This window comes from Xiphias gladius, chromosome 6 (genome assembly GCF_016859285.1).
Source record: "Xiphias gladius isolate SHS-SW01 ecotype Sanya breed wild chromosome 6, ASM1685928v1, whole genome shotgun sequence".
In the NCBI taxonomy this organism is placed as follows: Eukaryota; Metazoa; Chordata; class Actinopteri; order Istiophoriformes; family Xiphiidae; genus Xiphias; species Xiphias gladius.
Genome location: NC_053405.1, coordinates 20,240,781 through 20,264,639, shown reverse-complemented (window position 1 = coordinate 20,264,639; position 23,859 = coordinate 20,240,781). Strand labels below are relative to the sequence as shown.

General features: G+C 41.2%; 1 protein-coding gene across 2 annotated transcripts in view; it reads right to left on the bottom strand.

Annotated features, from left to right (window-relative positions):
- celf5a (cugbp, Elav-like family member 5a) overlaps positions 1-23,587 on the bottom strand; it is a 171,386-nt gene extending 147,799 nt beyond the window's left edge. Inside the window, exons 1-2 of one of the 2 annotated variants that reach the window (XM_040129169.1) lie at positions 23,204-23,587; positions 6,483-6,565 (exon numbers count right to left, since the gene is read on the bottom strand). In XM_040129169.1, the coding sequence (XP_039985103.1) occupies positions 6,483-6,565; positions 23,204-23,561 (441 nt within the window). In that variant the 5' untranslated portion in view covers positions 23,562-23,587. Of the gene's footprint in view, positions 1-6,482; positions 6,566-11,098; positions 11,209-23,203 lie in introns of those variants that run through there. The other variant, XM_040129168.1, reaches the window with a different exon arrangement.
- Between the last annotated feature and the right edge of the window lie 272 nt (positions 23,588-23,859).

Below are 23,859 nucleotides of genomic sequence, written 5' to 3'. Positions count from 1 at the left end.
TCATAAGTGATAATGTCACAGATGGGGTCAAACATTTTTTTCAAATTTTGGTAGTGTGGACATTTTCACTTTATTTTTTTATTTTTGTTTTTTTTTTATCTTAAAATTTATTTATTTTTTTAAAAATCATTTCTATTGTTCCATCAGTCTACTAATATATCTCATTTACAGTTTTGCATAATTTCCATACAAATAATGCAACAAATATACTTTATACTTTAAATGCAAAATGTATTCGATTGTTATAGTTTGACAGTACTCCTTGTGGTAACTAAAGAGAGACCATTACATATGAATGTAGTATAAACTGTATGAAATTAAATGAAATTTCACATTTTCAGTGGACGTTGTTTATTCTCCAAAGGCAAGTGCAGAGTGCAGATCCTCCTCTTTTTTTCCAAATACCTTTGGAAGCCAATCTCCTGGAGAGAAGAAGGCTTCTCTAAATACATGGTTAATCTACCACACAGAAAAACGAGCCGAACAAAGGAGAGGTGCATATGTGTGGGTATGTGCGTGTGTTTTAAAGGGGTACCAGAGGAACGACAGCGAGACAGAGAGAGACAGAAGGTGGAAACGAAGCAACACTGAGATGGCTCCAACAGTTACCCTGTGCATTTTAGTCTAGTGTGTGTGTGTTTGTGTGTGTGTGTGAGAGAGAGAGAGAGAGAGAGAGAGAGAGTGAGTGAGTGAGTGAGTGAGTGAGTGAGTGAGTGAGTGAGTGATTGAGTGAGAGAGAGAGAGAGAGAGCATAAGTGCATGCTCTAAGGGCATGGGGATTCCCTTAGGAGCACTCTGGTACAGCATTTCTTTACTGTGTGTACATTACAACAATATGCCATTACCAGTAGACACACACACACACACACACACACACACACACACACACAAACACACTTACTGAAACAAAACTAGCTTTGTTATGCTTACATAATGGTGCTGGCACAGTAGTAAAACCTGTGGCAATCAAAATAAGTAGGATTCAGGATTTTTTTTTTTTTTTTTTTTTTTTTTTTTTTTAAAACGTCCACCCAAGACAGCTCCCAACCTCTGTACTTTTTTATTATACCACATGCTCCTACTATTCATCAGTTTGATTTGACTGGGGTATGTTCAGAGACAGGCCAGGTTATAGACATAAAACCATTAGAGTACCAGTATCTACAAAGCCGTCTTTATTCTCATCTCAGTGTATCAACAAAGGTTATAAAACATAGACATCAGAGGCAAACTCCTGTAGCCCATGAGTTCAGATACAGCCATTGAACTTATTGTAGTGCTTAGATCAGCTGGTGGTATTTTTCCATACACGAAAATTCCCACCAGGGCAGGTGCCGAAATGTTTTAACGGACATCTGGGTCCTTAAATATGTGTTTGTTCATCACAGAGATCTTATAAGAGTGAAACCCAAATAAAACATCTGAGTTCACAAATTACATACATGCCCAAGGCTAATATAAAAAAGGAAAAACATAGTATAGGTTAGACAGGAAAGATGCAACAGCATCTTCAAACATCATTACTTCAAACTCAAATGTTAAATTCATGACACATATCCCTGTATAATTCATAGGGCAGAAAAAACATAATTATAAAAAAAAAAGACCTTGACCAGGCCTGTTTCAACTCCCACTCCACTATGATCTTCCTCCTGAAGACACACACACACACACACACACACACACACACACACACACACACACACACACAACGACACACGTGTTACCCAAAGACTAAATTCTAATGAGTCCCCTCTCTCTGCCTACAAGGTCTCCAATCCTGACAGCACCGATTGGCTTCATGCTGACCAGTCCACTCAACTCACGCCCCCACAACACAGGCATATACCATACACACACACACACACACACAATCATAGTACACTACACTCATACACCACCAACCTTCACAGAGTGTAGCATTGAATTATTCAGCCTTTGCAGCAGCTAGCCCAGCACACAAGAAAGCTTGGCTGTATTTGATAAACAGGTGGGTAAGCATGCACGCACGCCAATGTATATGATTTGTGTGTGTGTGTGTGTGTGTGTGTCTGTGTGTGTGCATGTGTGTGTATGTATGCATGTATGCACAAAGCCCTCCAGAGAGAGGCTGGGCGGTTTATGGCGTGTCGAGGAATGGCTCCGTAGCACGCCAGCCTCATTTCCACAGCACAAAGTCGACAACTCTTCGCAACACAGCCAGGCTCTGCTCCTCACTCCTCATACATCTTATTATGGCTGAGCTGAGCACTGGCACATACACACAATTACGCATACAAATCCACGCAAACTAATGCACGCCCATGCATATACACAGACACGCACGCATACACACACAAGCATCCACATGCACTGAACAAAGCAGACTAACAGTGCAGGTGTATGTGCAGCAAAGGGCACAGCGCAAGAGTGAAATAGAAGGAGAGACAGAATTGGAGAGAGAGGGAGACAGAGGCAATTGAGAGGGAGGGGATCTACTTAGAGTGTTGACATTGCAGGAGCCCACATGTGTGTGCCGGAGCATAATCTTCTCCCTGCTCTCATTGGGTTTTTAATGCGGGTGCTATTTCCATAAACCTGCCTCCTGAATCACTGCCAGCCTCTTACACTCCCCCCAGGTCGAGCTGTACTAATAGTGGGAGTAAATGCATGCAGCAAACACATTTCCACCAATGCCTCTCCAAGACAATCACTGTTGTACACAATGCTAGCCTGACAAAAAGGGGAGGGGGGCATGTTTTTCTATGCTACAGCAAATAGACTTGCTGCAGTGACTGAGATTATTTCTTGGATCTGCTGGATTTGAGGAGTGGCAGTGAGAGGACAGAGAGTTTGTGGGGGGGGGGGGGGTGGGGTAGTGTGAAGGATGCAGGATTTTGTCATGATGCTGAGCTGGGTAGAGTAAATCTCCTACAGACTTGTGTAGAGAGCTGTGACACTCACAAGCACACACACACACCAAGTGCTGTAGAAACACTCTGTTTCTGTTGTTTGTGTTTTAAGAAGAAGAAGTATGTCATGAAGGGATCACCAGGAAAACATTTTAGTGTCTAAGTCATCAGGGGATGCTAAGATTTTACATGGTGAGAGAAAAAGACTGACACTCAGGTTTTAAAGCTAACACACACAAGCATATTCACATTCACAAAAGCATTCATATGGTTATGTAATATAAAATGTAGTGCATCTTCATCAGCAGCAAACAAGCACAAAACAGTACACAAATAATCTATTCAAGCCTCACTGTCATGGGCGGTGTGTGACCACGGCAAGCTGCCATGTGCACATGTTTTTTCTTCCCACCTTTATACACTGCTATCTGTATGTACATAGGGCTGGCTGCAATGCAAAGCCGGCTTACCACACATGCACAAACACACATGGCTAATAGAGCCAAGCAACGCACACCTGGTAAACTGTCAGAGCTTCTCCTATTCAGTGGCCAAACTTGTGTCAGGCACTCGTGTCCCCAAGGTTCCCTTTGCACTTCACCACAGGAATCTATATTCCAGTCCAGTACACTTCCATTAGGCCATACTGTTCCTTTCAGCAGCTAATGTGGAACAGGGGGACATGGATAATAACATCCAAGAATAATGGCACTTCTTTCTAATAATAAGAGGATACTGGGCTTTAGCATCTGAGGTCATGCAGACGTACAGTATACATAACAATCATGTGTAATTAAAGCATCTTCAGGATTGTAATTTTTAAAAAATTACAATCCTTCAAGTTATAATCCTTACAATTTTATTTATCAAACCACATTTTTGATACACCGTTTAGCCAGTATTTTTTTAACAATATAAATTTAATGTATTAGCATTTTGGTTCCCTTACAGTTTATAGTAGTTTTCATTGTGTTTCCTGCACAGGATTCAAAGTGCAAACACCCACACGAGCAAACCAAAGGAAACGATCCATACATGTACTGGAAGTGATGCAGAAGTCAAAAGCCAACAACATTCGATCATGAATTCAGTACTAGCACGACAGATTACACAGTTGACTGTGTTCTATTAAAACATGAATTTTCTCAACCCACAGTTTATTTGTTTGCACAAAGCAGATGCACAAGCTGTTTGTCTTTCTTCGTATATCTGACAAAGTAACATATTTGCTGCCCTCGGGGCCAATTGTCTTTTCTGAGTTCTTTAACGTACTTGCCATTACCACTAGTAATTGCAGGTGATGCTAAACAACAAGGACTTAAATCTTAAGGGTTTTTAAATTTAAAGTCATTTTACTCATGTCCGCCTTAACATGAAAAGCAAGGCAGAAGTCACGGAGTCAATTCTTTGCCCAAGGACATTACAGCAGACACAGGGTGTGAACCCAGGCCTTCCAGCTGGAGACTTAGTCAAAAATAAAATACTCCATCTTGTAAAATTTAAATGCGTTTCACTGTGTATGCTGGTGTCCATGCATGCTGGCATGTGTGTATGGGGGGTACAATGTTCATACAGGGCTCTAGTCACTTGCAAAAAGTACATTCCAGCAGGATTTTGGTGGTTTGACATGAATTCAGTTTCAAAAATTTAAAATAACATATATGGATAAGTAGCCATGCTGGTCAAAGCCCTCTGCAAGAGAGCAGCAATGCAGGGGTTAATGGCCATACGCAGACGTTAATAACTCATAACTCATCTCTGTAGAATTCATAGTTTACATTAATTACACCGTAGCCCCTGGCACACTGCATATCAAGCAGGATTCTGCAAACAAACAACTGGCATATCTAGTTACCATCAAGCAGTGAAGCAACAGGGGTCATATCACAAAAGATTTAGGAGCAAGGAGGCTCAAGAGAGAAGGACATGAGAAGCGATGGGAGGCAGTCGAACACACAAACACAATGCAGTATGTATTTTATATGTTACACTTCTGACAATTATCCTTCCCTAAAACTGAGCACTTTTGTCTATAAATCCCTTCTCGGACGCTGCACCATAAGTTGTTCAGGGAAGCCAGCACGCTACAGTAATTGTGTAAAGGTAATGTTGTACCTACTTGTGCTACGTGTGGATGCAGTATTACAGCGCACGCTGCCTGTGTTCCCTTGGACCACTGGTGTTTGTTTGTGTGAGTGAAGCTGAAGGGAAGGGAAGAGCAGAGCAGCCTCTTCTGTGAGGCCTGACACCCATCAACGTCTGCCTGTTACATTTCTATGACATGCTCTGTCTCAGGAAGTGCAGTGGCAGTGGAGCAGTGGGAGAGAGGGGAGACAGGAGGATGTGGGGGGAATAGGACTAGGTGGGGTAGAGGGGAAGTCAGCAGGAGGGCTAAAGCAGGACTGAAAAGTACAAGAAAAGGGTTTTATTTTTTCACAAGTGATGTGCGACAACTTTCAGAGTCTGTGGACAAAAAAATGAGAAGTTTTCAGAACGCATGTATGAAAAATGCAAAATGCAAGGCTGCGTTTGCCCGTCCTGTACCTACTCTTTGTATCATGGCTGTACATATTTTTTTCTGTTAACATGAAGTGGAGAGACAAACAATAAAATCCTCTTTTTTTAATACGTTGCTGAACAAAGTTCTGACCTTTCTTGAACACATCCTCAGGCATTATTTGAAATAACTTTTTTCCTCTCCCTCTGTCTTCCATCTTATTATTCAAATGCAGAAGAAAAAGAGAATAACGTCCTACAGCCTCCAGCTTGGGCTAATTTGCAGGATAAACGAAACAACTTGTTTCTCAAGAGAACCACCAGAAAAATGTTTGGAGTTGGTGGTTGTTGTATTTACATGTTTAATCTGAAACATGTGGGCTGGGTTTCTAAAGCTCTTTGTCTTCCGTCAGAGGGGGTCTGGTGGGTCAGGGGTGGTGGGTGAGTTAATCTTTAGTGATGTTTCTCCCTGGTGCTGGCTGGGTTTGACCATGTTAAGACATGCTGCCCGTGTGGGGAGCCACTTCTACCCTCTCTCTTTCTTCTTTTTCCCTTTGTCATTGTCTTAAAACTAATAGCATCTCACACAGACACAGCTATGCACAGAGGTGAGCATACATACAAATGCATAAACACCAAACAAATGACATTAATATAAATGCAGGTGAATACTACCCCAATAAGCACAAATTAAAGTGCAATGGGGTGATTTTCTCTTTATAAAATTAACAAACTCTGTTTGACGCATTTTCTTTTGGTATCAACTTTCCAGAAAAATGCAGAGCTTTGCCCCACAAAAACTGTCATTCTATGCTATTGCTTCAAAATTATGAGGCAGAGTGGGTCTGATCAATGCTGGCAATATCCCCTAGAGAACAGACCCATGGAAAAGTTGAAACTGGGCCTTCAAAAGGCTGAGCTATTGATTGAATTGCTTTCCAAAGTGTTTTTCATCTCTGGGACTACACAAGGAGAATGCCGGCTGGTGTGCAGCCGGGTGCAGATGGCATGGCTGACCACCATAGAGAGAAAAGAGAGAGTGAGAAGCGGAGGGGAGGGAGACAGACAGAGGAAGAGGGAGAGACAGACACTTACCCCTGGCAGTGTTTTCTGTTCATGGAGGGCATTCTGGGCTTTGATGGCCGACTCTCGGGCACAGTAGGTGAGGAATGCGCAACCTGCAACAGAGGTAGACAATATATAAATCCAATAAGAATCATTTACATTAAAATTAGGATTAAACAAACATAAGCAATGTGCAAAACATTTAAAAACATTAGAAAATCGTGTAGCAATTTAAGAGAAATATCAACTAATATTATTTGGACAGTAATGAAAATTAATTACAAAGCAGTTGGACAATTACTGAGCAATTTAAAAAAAAAAAAAATAAGGAACCAGATCTGTATAGTGGGTCTAATCAGTTACTGAAAACACAAAAATCCTTGCAAACATTTCTTGGAAAAAACAAAGTTAGCTGATGAAAACAGGTAATACACTGAGCTACATGTGGATGTTTCTTATGGTGGCACGGGGAGAGGAGCAAAAAACAAAATCACAACAAAAAAAGGAGATGAGCAGAGAATTTCTTGGATGAATTGCCAGGGATGTCCAGGCCCCCCAGTCGCCATTAATATGTCCTTTCTAAAGCTCCCAGCAGCCTGGCCAGCACACACACACACACACACACACACACACACACACACACACACACACACACACACACACAAAAACATCCACCTAGAACCAATGGGAAGCATACACACACATCTGTCAAATTCACTGGAGAAGAGAATAGAAAAGAAAAGAAGAGAAGAGAAGGCAGGGAGGAAGAGCGACGGAGAGAAACCAGATGGAGTATTGAGGCAATCATTTTCCCCCTGACTGTCTGAATAAATAGATTTGCTTGTGTTCTATTAATGAGGTTCATATGGGTTACCATGCATCATATTTCTGCCACTCTGAAGATGGTTTATTAGCAGCCAATGCATTTTGGATCTCATTTCACCAGCCAAATGTATTCAGTGGGTATTGCTGTATAAAGTGTCTTTACACGGACAATATTCCAGTCCGTTTTCCTTGTTGCATATTAGACCATTTTTACCCACTGAAACATTCACCATCCATTTCTGACACGTGCCCCAGCACGTGTATATTTTGTGCAATTTCAATAACCCTTGCACTTTGGATATGTCTCCACTGTAAGCTCCGCAGGACTGCAACGAAAAGGAGGGTTAGAATCCCAGGTCACTCATTGATCCACTGATCGACCTGTAACCTGTTTTGCTTTGCTGCTCTAAGTGTCTGCACATTTACAAACAACAAGTATTTGAACGCTCCTATTAAAATCACATTCTGTTCTTTCTGTTCTGTTTCATGAAGATCCTTCCGTCTGTTTGGGACAATAACCGGTCAATCCTGCCGTGCTTTTCAGGACGAGAAAGACAGACAGTGATGGAGTCTGTCCAGGGTCGTGACCTTTGAGGTGGCTAACTGTAGCACTGGTGTCACGGCACAGTCCTCCCCATAGCCTCCATTGTTGCACCAACCCTAACCTAATGATTTCCAATGGCCACCAAGCAAATCACTCAATCACTCACACTGCTGTCTAGTTCCCTCTCTCTCTTTCTGCATCAACTTGTAAAGAAATACCAAGACTGCGGAAATGTCATTGTTGTGTTGGATTTGTTTGTGTGTTTGTTTCTCAAATGGGTGAGGCTAATGTGAGGGAATGGCTCAATTTTAGTGTTTGTTTTTCTCCCTTTTTCACACTCTCTGGGCTTGTTGTTGTTGGTTTACTTGACAAATGCTGGCCCCATCTCTGAATAAGAAACAACTATTTTGCATTACAATCACAAACATGATTTATTTGTTAATGTGTAACGGACAGGGCATTGTGAATAAATTAATAACAACCACAACATTGGCAAACAAAAGAGAAACATGAACTCAATTTAAATGTGATGCTGTGCTCTTTAATGTATGGCTTAATAAGAATTTGCAGGCCACAGGCAAAAAAGCTTTAACAACTCCATAATTGCAATCCAAACACGTACAAATTGCCACTGCTGCATTGCATACCAAGTACAAAATTGTGTGTGTGTGTGGGGGGGGGGGGGCATGATGAAATTGTTTGAAACACAACAAAAAGCCACTGTAATCTGAGCGTGCTGACACAGCAGCGGGGGAAGCCTTCCCATTGTGAGGAGATGATCCTCTGCATCATCTGATAGAAACCTAAAACAGCCTTATCTCACACATTGATTTCAGCTCCAAAGAGAATAAATTCCTGCTTTCCTCTTTGCTCCCCTTCACTCTTTTCTCCTCTCTTTCCCCGACGTCTTTCTCTTCACCAATGCCAACTCCACTCCTCTTGGCTCCTATTTCTTAATGATATATTTTTAAGTGTGCCACAGTGTGTACACTAGAAAATAGGGCTGAGTCTCTCCATCTCCACTGTGCTGAAATGGCATGTAATTAAAGCATCTTACATGGAAGATGGAGAGAGACTGAGTGAGTGAGGGAGACAGAAAGAGAACAGGAGACAGAGTAAACAGTGGTAGATACTGTATAGCTGTGGTGACAGCAGCCATTTACATTCACAATGGCCCAGGCTCTCCATTACCAAAACTGTGGGTCTGTCTCAAGCATGCATCTCGCATCTGTGTCAGGTTTACAGGTCCTGTTCAGAAAATCCGGATCTGCCCTAAAATTTAATGGGCTCTTCCCTAGCCTATGCCCTATTACTCCAGCAAGTTCGGTGGGAATCAGTTCTGTAGTTTTTGCATAATCCCGCTGCCAAATAAACAAACAAACAGACAGACAGACACCGGTAATCACATAACCTCTTTGGCAGAGGTAATAAATGTACTGCTCTGTGCTAACAAGAAATGATACAAGAATTTTGTCGACAGATATCACCTCTCCACTGCCAATTTAAATTTTGTAAAGAGAAAGGAAATTGTTTTTACAAAGATTTAATTCTTAAATTTTTCTCCTGAAGCGGTATCCCTATCATATGCAATATGTTTTTCTGCAACTGTAAGCAGCTTCTAGATTTCCTTTGTACAATGCTCTGTGGGACAATAAGGTCCATTAGCATTAGAAAATCAAGCTGATTTTGAATGCAAACTGACATCTTTGATTGTACTTTCTGTCACGCACTTAGTGCCTTCACAATAGACAACCTGCTTAAAATTAGAATGTACTATCACATGACCAGACACCTAAACACAGGGCACTTACACACAAATGGTACAGTCACAGATATGAACATAGAATAACAGATATGAACATACGCCGCCTACTACTACACGTGTAACTGCTATCATCCTCTGTCTGGCTCACACAGACCAAAACACTGATGAAATACACACTTCAATCTAATCACCTCTGTTTAAGAATCAATTGCAATTCTGCAAAAATCTTACACATTTTGGTGTCCTGCAAATATTGTGAAGAAATGGTCACAGCTATGAAAACGAAACTCAGCTGCTAGAGAAAAGTCATCATCACAGTTACGGTAAAATACAGCCAACACTAACATCCACACTCTTTTCCCCATAAAGCACTCTCTTAGTGCTTAATGGGGACACATCACCAAGGTAAGTGACACCTTTCACAGTGTCGTTCCTGTTATATGAAAAAGCACTCAGCGCCGCATCATGTGCTATGATCAATTGTGCACGGTCAGCTACGGTGCAGGTACACTATCCCAAATTTAGCACATAAGCAAAGAGTTTAATGAGAATTAATGTTGAAACTACTGATATTTTGCCCTCAAAGTAAACCAACTGTCCCTCACTGTCCCTCACTGTGTCCCATAAATAATCCAGTTTTTGGATTCATATGAAAAAAAAAAAAAAAAATTACTGGACCTAAATGGGAAATTCATCATATAATCCTTGGGGCGCGCTGTCCTATCACTGTGGCAAGGAAAAAAACATAAGAAAATCACCTTTGACTGGGTAAGCTCACAACATCAATCAAACTCACAAACCTGTCTTTTGTAAATGAAAGCCAGAACTTATTATCCTTCATCAGTTACCTTACAGGACTATTTGGAATATAAGCATAAACATTTTTTTTTTTTTTTTTTTTGGAAAATATAAAGACACAGTATTTCAATCAACTCAATAACTTCAATTAAAAGAAATGACCTTCCACCACAAATTCTGCAATCCATTAACCTCCCCTTTAACTCAAAAATACACAGATCCTGTCATATCAAGTTTAAAAAATATAAAGGTTATTGAATTTAAACTAATTAGATTTTAATTCATCGTTTTCTTTGTAAATCAGAATCACTATGGAGTAGTAGTACAAACACGTCTGACAGGACATTCATATTTTTACCAGCTACCTAAAGTTGCAGGTAAAGACTGGGGAAGTGCGGTGCACACAGGAGTTTCACAATATGAACAAAATGAGCCCCGCATCAACTCAAAACACTTCGCTAACTGCAGGGTTCTCTAGCCAAATACTAATTTTTCGCCATATCCCGATTCCGTTTGAGTCCCTTTTAAGTGACTTCCGGCTCGTGGCGTACAACTAATTTATTGACTCAACAACTTCCAGCTTTCTTTTGTGTCTCAGCTTTCACACGTCATATTTTGGTGAACGGGTTCCCCTTCGCACACAGATGAGATGAGCTCCCAACAAACCGGATGTCTCACTTCACATTTCTGACAAAACGTGCAGTGGATACTCACTGTTGTAACAACACCTGCGTCAGGTTTTTTTTTTCTTTTTTTCCCGCTCGGTATCAACCCTGGTAGCAGGTCGCAACTCCAGTGGCGCCTATAGCCCTCATACCCTGCTGTCACCCGATTGGCTCGTTCAAATTCAAATTAGCTTTATTGGCACGAGTGTCGCAGTGACATTGTCGCCAAAGCTAAATTACATATTGCATTGAATAATTCCATTTCACACAAGAAAACAAAACGGATGATCACAAGATAACAGACACACTTTAACTCGCTAGTTAGCTGGCAATGGTAAAAGTTAAATCAACGGTGTAATTAGCTGACTGTTAGAGTTTATACAAAGCTGTTTTGCTCAGTGAAATGGGTATATCATGTCACTATTATGTGTGTCTTGAAAGTGTTAATGTAAATTTACTGGCTATTAGAGCCACTAAACCTTTGCCTCTATCTAACACCTACTGAAGGGCTGAAACAGTGAACTAACATTCACTAGATAATTGTTTTTGCTGAATATGTTATTAATGCCCACTCGTCTCATCTCAGCTCTGAGAAGCTGGAAAGATACAGAGATGTGGTCGACCCCCTATATCCTATACAAGCTAGTAAATATCGAAAAATATAACCTTACAGAGGTGACAAAAACTATTATTATTAAAATAATAAATACTGAAACAGTGTGTGGAATAAATGTATTTGTTTTATCAATTAGTAACTTCACTGAGTAGCTTCCGTTTCCCAACTCATATAGCTAACAAATCCAAGTGCTGTTTATGAGAGTCATTCATTTATAAAATGGTCACTGCAAAAGCCTACAACCTCTGTGGGCTCACAAATTTAAAATATGGTCCCTTCTTTTGTATACTGATTTTGCAGAAATGAAACAAAATTTAACATGGAGGTTTTTGTTGTTCCGTTTGTTTGTTTTTTATACATGATGTCCAGCATGGTGGAAACTTTTTTCTATAACATTTCGCTACAACCTAACTGCCTCAGCAGGTACTGAAATTGATATATCCAAGGATAACCCTGAAGAGATTAACTTGTGCCTGCTACTGTGGCGACTGACTGCTATAGGTGTGATATCAACTGCAGGAGCTCAATGTGAACATCCTACTTCTTCATTGGCATTGGGCATAAATCATGTGCTGCAGAATATATATATATGAATATGAAAACAGTTCCCAGCAGACCTGGTTGGTTTAAACCATAACATTTCTCTTTTAACTCCCCCATTCACACCCTCTTTGCTCCCATTTCTCCAACTCCTTGGCCCAGCCCAGCTGCCCCAGTATAATGAAGAAGTGCGAACTTGCTCTCAATGTGGCATTCCTTTGGCCAGAGAGTGTGACGGTAGCAGAAACAGAGCCAGTCCTGGCACAAGTCTCGTCTACTCCCTCACACATCGTTTGCACTCTTTGGAAAATGCTATCACTGTGGGTAGATTACTTGCTTACTTCATTTACTGCCACGTGGGGCTCTGGGGGAACTGATAGCCTTTCAGAGGGGTCGGAAGCTGAAACACACATCATCAGCACTGATACAATGTGATTATGACCTGAATCACTGCCAGCCAGGGAGGCAGGAGGCTCAGTGGTGCAGAGTGACCGTGAGGGGGGTAATCAGTCTGGTCTCAGAGAAGCTTTTAGCTCATATAATCACTCCCTCAACTTTGAAAAAAGATCCTCAATCTGTTCACACACTCAGACAATCATGCTGATGTTTCAGGGAGAAGGAGGACAGACTGAGAGCTATAATAAAGAAGAAGAGCTGGAGCATGGAGTTGACAGGGACTTACCAAAATGCTCTCACTCATTGTTCTGACAACAATATTTTCTCTGCCCAGACCTAATGGGCTTGTAATGAGCGCTGTAACATAAGCAGTAGCCTAGCGTAACCTGTAAACCTTAATTAAGTCAGACAGCCACCTTAAAGTGAGCCAGCAACTGTGCTCAGTCACAATCTCCTGATCCTGACGTTGACTACACTCATCCATCACGCCTTCATCAATCACTCTATCCTTTCATCTTTGCTACATCCAGCTCCAAATGCTCTTCCATTTCTCCTCTCACTACCCATCCCATCATCCTTTCACCTTGAGCAATGGCTGGGGGAGGACGAACGTCGCAGAGCCCTGAGGAGCATCACTGTCCATCATGAGGGCAAGAAATAGTTCCCGAACCCTCCCTGGTATCCTTTCTGACCCCTGAGTAGGAGACCTCAGTCATTGATTTGTTGCTACTCACTCACATAGACTACACTTGCCTCCAAGCAGCAGTCAAACAGATCCATAGGCAACACATCCCGAAGGGCCGCCTGTGTGCGTGTGTGAACATGAGTGTGTATATACAGAGCGTATACTTACATGCACGTTATTGTGTGGCATGCATTGCTTAATGAGTCTGACAAATGCAATAAATTCTTTCTGATAGGCTCTGTACATGTTTCACGATGATCAATACTGGGGCAAAAGAACCATCATAACAATGCAAGGAGACAGACTTTGACAACTTCACACTCACCATCTATTAAATAGTTCTCTCAGGGCATAAGTGGTGCTTCATATATAACCCAACTGTATTGAGTATTTCTCTCAAAAGCTGACATATATACTTATGACTATATACTGTAGGCATACAGGAATAAAAAAGACCGAAAACAGTAAGCAATACAGTTCCAACTAGTTCCTGATAAAGTTTCTAAGATAATGTTGTTTGGCAGTGGGCACAGTTTTGGGAGGTGACGTGATAGACTGCAACCAGTTGCCCATTCCCAAGTTGGCCCGAATTCTTTCAGTATGTGGCTCTGCATAATACCTGAGATACAGCACTTTGGCATCTTCCACTGTGCTGTAGCCTTTAAAGAAAGCCTTGGCTTTCGTAGACTGTCTGGGTACTTCATCCCTCTTCTGCTATTAAAGCCAGGGCCCAATCTATAAATACATATAGTGGCCTGCATCCCTGATGAGCAAGCTAATTGACACTGTTAATGGATGGAGTTTCACAGAGCTGTAAATAATGTGGAGGTTCACACTTACTGCCTCCTGCTGTATTACGTCTGGGAGGGCAATGGGAGTGTACCTGCCAAGTTCCGACTGTCCAGTCCATCAGCCCTCCCTCCTCCAGCCAAGTCTGCTTGGGCCAGGGGATTTACTAAGAAATCAATAGAATTTTCTCTGAGCCCCCCCCCCACCACCACCACCACCACCAAAAGCCAGGAAACTGCATCAACCTCTTAGAAGAACTAACAAGTCCAGGCAAAAGGAAATAATAACATTACTTTCACTTTGCTCACACTCATTTCCTTCTGCTGTATAGTACAACACAGTGCACTAAGTTTCCACTGATGCAATGTCTTCATTTCATGCACCTGATTGGCATATTTGATGCAACCTTCCTAACAATGCTTGCCCTATTTTGAAAGGTGAAAGGCACTTAAACCTTTGAAAGAGATCAAATGATCATAGCAAAGCCACAATCATAGATGACTGACAGCTGCACACTGACTGTGGACTAAGAGACAGATCAGGTTTTCAGTCACTTTGATTTCACAAATTGAAAGATACCTTTAAAGACAGAGCTTCAAAGGCCCAGAGGTTGCCTGGATAGAGTGATTGAAAGAGGAATGAGTAAGAAAGACAAGGGAGGAGGATAAAAAACCCCTGCCTGGCTATACCACACACCCACACTCATCTTCATTATACTGCAGGCCACCTTGAGAGAACACATTAACACATATTTTCAATTATGCCCTGCATGCCAAAAAATACAACTTTGTGTCCTTGTCCCAGCTTTATTTATTTATTTATTTATGTCATGTCACCACTGAGCTGGAGAAGAGTAATAATTAACACTAATGGCCTGACTAACAAGCAGGCACCAGGGTGTTAATTGCACTGACGTATATTTCCTAGTAACCACATTCAGCCTAGAGGATTCCAGAAATACTTTTCTGCTAATGACCAACCAAGAAATGAATAATAGATAGATAGATAGATAGATAGATAGATAGATAGATAGATAGATAGATAGATAGATAGATAGATCAGAAGAATAAAGAAGACAGTTCTCTGAAATGAATCCAAAGAGCAGACGAAATTATATGAAAACCCATCAGCCATTAATTAATTTGAGTAGTCTTTTTTAATTAAGCCAGATCTACTGTTGAATAGTGAACCACAGATCGGGTGCCATGTTGGAACTCGTATAAAGTCCACAAGCTCTGCTCATTCAACCAAATTAACATTTGATCATCAAAAAAGAAACACAAATTCCATCTTTCATCTGTCTCTTCTGCACTATTTGGCTTTCAATTTGCTTGTATCACACTAAAAAAAAAAATGTGGGCGCAATACATCTCCAGTACAAAGCCCATGACCAGTTTGTGTATCTGGCAATAAAGTACAGAGACTGTTAGCTACAGCGTTGCTCCTTCAGTGGGAAAGATAGATGGAAGGAGCGAGGGGAGAGATGGCTGCGTGATGGAAGGGACGGGGTGTGAGGGGAGGGGAGGAACAGCGCTTGAGATGAGGGGGACATGGCCCTACAGTCGCCCACAGATTCTCCCTCTGTCTCTCCCTCATTCTCTCCCTCCTTCTGAGCACAGTGTGGGAGCAGTCTTTTGGGGGAGGCTGGCAGGCAATCAGTGATGTCATGCCAGCAGTGCAGCGATGGCAGCTTAACCTATTTTCGGAAATACCACAGAATTTCTAAATATAACCATGCTGAGCAGCATGTATCTTCACACATCCCTCACCGACCTGAGCATTCACAGACATTTTCCAATCTAAAATATGTCTTCATCTTCATAAGATGGGGATTGCTTAATATCTGTAAGAACAAGATCTTAATGCTGGTAGTACTGTTTACCATTGTCATGATTTAGGAGGGTAATGAGGAGAATTATCAACTAACAAGATAATTTTAATTGTTGCTTACACTTGTAGTTTAGAAATAATAACAGTAAATCTCAACTAAGACCAGTGGTAGAAGTATCAGTATTAGCACTAATAGGGCTAATGTTGGGAAAACTTCTTTTAGTGGTACTGGAGGGATTTTCTTTTGAAAACAGCTTTTAGGTGATTATTTCATACATCTGCCAAACTTGGTCTCTTCTCCTCCTCCACCCTCCATCCAACCCACTCCCCAGTGCCCAAACAGCTCTCAACCTGTCAGAGGGATCCTCCATGTCCCAAGCTGAGCCATCACTCTATTCTCCCACTGCCTTGGGATAAAAGCAACCATTTGTTTCTGCATCTCTGACAAACACTTCATCTTTTCCCCTCCACTTATCCATCTGTCCATACATCCATTGTTCTCTGCCCATGTGTCTGCCTGTCATTTGCCTTGTGGGCCCTGCTGCATACATGTGCCATCCTCCCTGTCCAATTCCTCTCTGTCACATTGGGCTGTGTGACAGAGAGAGATTGAGTGACAGTGCTAAGTCATACCCACTCAGCTTTGTGTTCACTTGCACTCTCAGGCGTACGACATTTATGTACGACATAAAAAAACAAAAAAAACATTAATGCTTTGTTCATTCCCACCAGCATCAAGGGCTCAACCATTTGGCAATCAGAGAGATGTGACAGCCTGACTAATCTGTGATTGTTTTTTGGCCAAAACATGGGGGTTAGCGAGCCCTCCAAGGGCACAGTACTATAAGGCAAGACAAATAACTTATTATTTTCCAGGCATGTACAAGGCTTTATCGCATGAGTTCTCCTAAACCATTCCAAAATGGAGAAGGATTATCACAAAACATTGCATTAAAATCTCCTCTCTCCCCTCTCGCTTGTTATTTCATTTTCCTTCTAAAATGAATCTGTGCCCAGTCAGGCTCAAATACAACATTAAAGAGCTCATACTATTCTAACAGAAAACACCAACCCCCTCCTCCTTCGCTCCCTCCTTTTTTTTTCTCCCTCTGTGCCTTTATAAACCCCCCTCATAAAAGTACACTCTGCTCTGTAGGCAATGGCACTCTCTGCTAAGCTACCCATACAAAATAGATAGGCTTCTATCCTTCTATTTAGACTGAAGAAATAGCTGTGACCTTTGTTCATGCGCAAGAAGGCAGTACACTTCTATCGACTCTACCTTTAGAAGAGAAATGTGACCTCCAACACACCAAAAATAATTCAACCAAACATCCTCTCTTGAGAAAATACTGTTAGCACAGACAGAAGAAAGTGCCCTTACTATTTTCTAATGAAATCAAATTAATTCCTTTTTTGTTGTATCAACTACACCAATAATATTTCTAACATTGACTGTTATTAAAGAGCCTCCCAAAAATCAATACTTTTTAAATACTTTTTGGACCAGTGCTAAATTTTAGGCTATATTTTCTAGCATCATCATCAAAGCATCTGCATCAACAAACTCTAAGATGCATAGAGAAACACCAAGTGCAGAAAGAATTACCAGTGACTTTACTTTCAGGTAGTCAAGTGATGAAAAACCATGTCTTTAAACACAAACACACATGCCATTAACATCCTGCCTCCAAATGTGACACTTTTCACACAGGCCAAAACCACCACAGAGCTTCTTTTAGTCCATTAAATTATATACACAGGTACTGTAGGTTTCATAAACGAATGTCTCTGTGATAAATCTGGCCAGTGTTCTACCTGAAACCTCACAGTACATCTTGCCATGTCTATTCCTGCTCCAGAAAGCAAAATATACTGCCAGTCATAATGAATGTTGCATTGGTGCAGGAAATCAATCCATCTGAAAGGCTCTCTTGGGCAGGGATTAAGGGGAAAGAAGCGGAGATAGTGTAAAAGCCAGGTGGGTTCTGTGTGCGGACACTAACCTCCATTAAAGCGCGGCCTTGTCGGCATCTGAGATTGGCAATCTCCTTGGAAAACCAACAGAAAAGGGGAGAAGAGAGAGGCAGGCAGCATTCCTCATCCTGAAGTCAAGGCCCATAGCGCCTGTCAGTACCAGTTGAGCTGCTGCATCTTTTATGAGGAAAGCCCTGTTGCTTATTACAATATTTACAGACGTTTAAAGATTGCGAAGCGAGTGTTGTTACTGCATTAGCTTGGCTCGGTGGCCTTCACTCACTAGCCCTGACAGAAGAATTTATTCTAGATTTGTTAAAGCGAATCACTGCACAAAACTGCGAGAAGACTGACAGTCGTTTTTTTCCTGCGACTCTGTGTTCTCATTCACAGGTGGAATGGAATTTATTTCTCCTTAAAACCTTTATGAAATAGTTTAATTTCATTCGCAGCCACACAATGGTCACAGTGGAAAAAGCCCTATGTTTATTAAACTAATAATATCACAGGGTGTTTATGTATGTACTATCCATGTCACTTCTACAGCTCTGTTTACGGGTCTGTAAGTGAATTTATTCCATCTGTTTCCTCAGGGGGGATGCTGTCCTACAGCAGTGCCATGAACTTTGACACTTTCCATATGGAGGCCACTATATGGAGACGTGTAGATGCACTCATACTTCCATCATATCATAGAGGAGAGAGAGGCTTTAACAAGCCAGAGCTTACTTTAATCAATGCTAATGCCTTTCAGGTTTGATTATATATTGGGAAACTTCTATCTCATGTTAATACCATGTCATTTTGGTTTGATGGATATACTGTGTTCCACAATTCCTATTTCCTTCCCTGTTCCCTTCTTATAGGGAGGACAAACCACAGAGGAATGCTATCCGTCAGACTGACTCAGAGGGAGAAAAAAAATAAAAACTTGAATAAATATTTCATTAGATTATTCTGTGATTTAATGTGCTTCTGCTTGGCTGAGGTCTACGGCAATATCTCTGGTCCATTTATAAATGCATTAACACAACGATACCTGACACTATCTTAATATTGATTCCGGGCTGCCTTTCACCGGCAGATCAGGGCAGCATAGGGACTGTCTTTTTGCTGTGCTGAATCACACCTGCAGAAATAAAAAAAATCTTTCTTCTTTCTCCTTCTTCCTTCTCTGTCTCTTTCCTTTGAGTGCCTGTTACTTAACTGCATTACGGAAGATTAGTCAGTCTCAACCAAACTCATAGGATATAGTCTGCCTTGACAAATAGAGCTATTCGACAAAAATCTACACTGAAAAAGATTCAGCATTGCTCTGAGAGTACGTTCAGTTTTTCAAAGCAGAATTGAATTTGAAAAAAGAAATCAGAAAACAACACATTAAAAAAAATAAGACTACTGATTAGCTTTGGTTCTGTATACATGCATGTGCATAAACATGAAAGTGTATGTTCTGCACGTGCTATAAGTGGAAGCTAATTAGAGCCAAAGGGAGAAGTTTTCACAGTCTGTGATAAATTCAACATCAGGAAATCCTCTACCTATTAATACCAATTGGGCAACAATAATTGGCAGGCCATCGACAGCATGGGCAGAATTAATCATTTGAAGAGGCAGACTAGACTGAATTTTTAATTGGCAGAGGCAGCCACTGTTTAGGAAGGCAACCAGCTGATCACCCATGAGACTGCTGCTTCAGACAATGCACATTTGCTAATCCTCTTGAGTCAAGTTATTATGGCCATGCATTATTATCACGCTTTACAAACTAATTCCATGTTTTCCCTCATGGATTACCAAGGGGAAAAAATAGTCGCATAAGAAGAGAGGAAATAATAAACACACAAAGCACAATGTGGATGAAATGAAAATCGAAATGACAGAATAAGCACAATGACTACAAATGCTCGACACTTAGTAGGATGAAAATAGTGCTTGTGTTTGTGTGTGTGTGCACGTGTGCATTCTTGTTACTTCTTTGGGACCTTTTCTGGTATAAACACAGACCTTGTCGGGACCAGAAGTCCTCATGGGCACCAAAGCCTGGTCCTACAGGGGCAAAACCTCATTTTGGAGGTCCTGGTTAAGTGTGGGGGTTATGCTGTCCACAATGAATGAAAATCAAAGCAATGTCCTAACAAAAATAGTCATGCAAACGTGTGTGTGTGTGTGTGTGTGTGTGTGTGTGTGTGTGTGTGTGTGTGTGTGTGTGTGTGTGTGTGTGTGTGAGAGAGAGAGAGAGAGAGAGAGAGAGAGAGAGAGAGAGAGAGAGAGAGAAAGAGAAAGAGACTATTTATCCCTCTGTCCATCAATGTATTTGTCAGTCTGATTGTGCCTCTTTGAGGGTGCTGTTCCACTGTTTCCATCGGGATCCATATTCATAATCCTTTCTGCTTAATAACATGATTAACTATAAAATAACCTAATCAGAGATCACTGACATATTAGGGTTTGATTATGTATTGTTAATTGTGTGGCCAGAATTCATTACATTCTAAGCCATTTAATTTCACTGACTTATCTAAATTAATTAGTTGTTTGTAAGTTAATGAATAAGGGTAGAAATTCACTTTGAGAATTACATTCAGAATGAACTTTTTTTTTTACTTATCTACTTTACAGTGAGGATCTCAACTATCAAACTGAATAAATGGTAACAAAACTTATGATTGACATACAATGGATAGAAAGTTCACGGGATGTATTTTTTCTGTTTAATACACTTTTTTAAAAAGGCATTTGTTACAAGTCTTCTTTTCATCAGAGTTTTTCATTTCAAACTGACAAGGAACCTGAGGAGGAGATCATACAGACTTTCACTGAATACAAACAGTATATCTCAATTGTAGAGTTCATAAAAATATATATAAATTTTTTTAGTTGTTTTACTTTAACACCAGGGCAAGACTGATGTAATAAACCAAAGATAGTTATTATAATAATATGTAGAAAACAGACAAAAAACTTTTCAAATGTAAAAATAGGTGAGCAAATAACTCAATATATTTATGCTAAACTACTACTAAAACAGAATTTATATCATAGTTGTAATTGTGTCATATATTACAATTGAATCATATGCAGATCTATCAAAGCTGTATTGTCTCTCTATGGAAATACATCTAAGAGCCTAAACTGTCTGTTCTCTGACAACGTGATGAGGCGACAATCAGTCAAGAGCTAAATACTGCAATCATTATGCAACACAGGGCAATGACATTTTAGTATATGTATGCACACACATGCACACGCAAACACAAACCGGCGAATGCCGAATGAGTGCTACACTAAAAAAAACTGTCTCCCTGTCTACTAGCTGACTATAAAACTATAAGATGAGGAGCAGCTGCCATCCAGGCATGTGGTTTCATGAAGTCCTGTATGTGGCATAATCTAACGCTAGCTATATCTGGTAGGAAACCTTCCTTAACTTTAACATCTTGTGATCCAAATGTGATGACAGACTGTGGGAAATATTTTAGATCTCCGGCTAATTTCAGCATGGGCACGCACATAAAAAATAAAACCATATATCTATATATTTGTTCTTTTGTCTTAGTCATTTAATGTCAAATTTACTCCATTTACTATAATCTTACTTTGGTTAGTTTGTTTGCTTAAATGCTGTGTCTTCTGTCTAATACAGAACTGTGCAATGGTAACAAATTTCATATCTTCTGACGGTGATTCTATCAGTCACAGAAGACATGACATTGCTTTCAGTGTTTGCAAATGGCATTTACATTGCTGTCGTAGATTGTTGTATGTCTTCTCTAAATGTCACTGCAGTAAAAGGCTTACCTATCTCCTATATTAATATCCTTCACGTATCAACATCTGCTCCGCAGGAGTGAAAGATGAAGAATCTAACATGGCATTCAGAGAGAGCAGAACTGTGAGAAAATGACAGTCATGGTCTGTAACATCTGCGGGACAGTTTTAGAAACACAAATGAAAAGTAAATCTATACATGTTATCCAAAAGAATAAAGCATTTCACAACTCTCATTCAGACGTTTTTTTGTTTTTGTTTTTGTTTTATCTCCCTTTGAATCATGGATATGGAAACAATGTCAACAGTGCATTGGCCCAATATGTTAAAATAATGATTACAACGAAACCAATTATTATAATACTGGTGACAGTTTATATTATCATGAAAGTCTCCTAAATGTCACTGTGTCGTTGTTTCAACCAACGTGCAGCCCTACAGTTGGGGGGGGGGGTTTGCTTTCTATTTGGCTGAGTGCAAATACAAATGAAACGTATTTCACAAAATTAAAGTTGATTGCAAGTGTTGTGGTGATGGATGATGATGATGATGATGATAATGATGATGATGATGATGATGATGATGATGTCTACACTGCGTGGATCGACTGTGCGGCGGGGGGCACGAATTGTGAAATGGCAGGATCTCTGCCCCGTATATCCTCGATAACCAGCTTCATTACGGAAGGGGGAAGTTGTCACTGTGTATAGTGCGCTGCGTGGATTTACACCCCCCCCCTCCTCCCCGCCTCCCCCAGTCTTCCATTTCAGCAGAAGCCGCGCAGCGCCGCTGCCCACTCTCCGTGGCGACGTCCGTCATCTTGTGACAGCTCTTGCGCCCCTCGGAGACACCGTGGCGCTGCACGGGTTTCGCCGTGGCGCGGTTGCGCCCGGCTCGCTCCATTCGCACACGGGGAGATGTTAGAGAAAGCATGCGGATGAATAAATGATGCCGTCCCTCCGCAAAAGATGGGACTGGCGAGGGAAGGCTCTTAAAAAATGCATCCTCTCCGAGCGCCTCTGCCCCACTTAGGAGCGTGTAAAGAAAACACTCTCCACTTGCAATAAAACGAAGAACACTGACAACAGGGCTCGTTTCCCTGTCCCTCGCGCCGCTGCGTGGACTCGTAATATTTGTAAATCTCCCATTTTGACATGGCCGCGTGAGCAAGAAAAGTGAAATGATCAAGATTGAAATACAAAGGCTCGGGGAAAATATTCAGCCGTCTTGACACGTAAGAACTTAAAATACTGAACAAAGGATCAGAAGTGGGTCAAAATGCCAAACCTCCTGAGCGGTAGATGAAAAACTGTGAGCGATGATGCACATGAAGGGAGGCTACTGATCAATGTTTTGGAATAGTAGGCTGATATTATTTCTGGATTAAGCCTGATAACCTGTTTTTTTTTTTTTTTTTTTTTTAATGGACAAATACCCTTCTTTCTCCGCGTTGCTATTTTAACACAAATCTGTTTAAAGGGTTCTGGCAATAATGAGCAATTATGAAGCTATAAATGGGCCTGGCAGCCACTTGAGGGGCGACACGTTACCTTTGTGCATGCCGGTGTATCGGTCCTTGAGAACTGTCAGTTCGTGGATTTTCCCAAACTGTTCAAACAGGGGTTTCAGGTCTTTTTCTTCCAAGTTCCGCGGTATCTGCCCGATAAACAGCTTAATGGCATCTTGGTCTTTCATGTTGCCGCTCTCCGGATGAATTGAAATGGGTTCTGACCCGTTCATGGGTTTCGGAAATGTGATCTGAGGGTACTGGTGCTGATGTGGGATAAGTAGTAGTGGTTGTTGGGTCGGTGGTGCCCCCGGTCCGGTGAAAACCAGGCTGGAGTGAGCGGGCTGGGGCTGCTGTGGATGGTGCTGCCTTCTTGTTTCAGTCTGAGTGAATCTGGCCATTCTGAGCTGGGAGCAGAGTGGATAATAATGACAACACACACACACACACACTGTGAGAGAGCAAGCACTCAGCTGGAAACCAGGCTGACTTTCTATCCGACACACAACACACACGCACACACAGTACAAGGAAAGGGGGGGTGACAGAGACGGAATAAACGCACAGGAGCGATATCACACACTCTGGAGCGACACCCAGTGTCACCTATGAAGTACTTCAATTTAGGAGAGACAGCTTGGGTCGCTAATAAGCTGGCAAGTGAAATATGGGCTCCGACCAGCTTTTGGATGTTTGTGA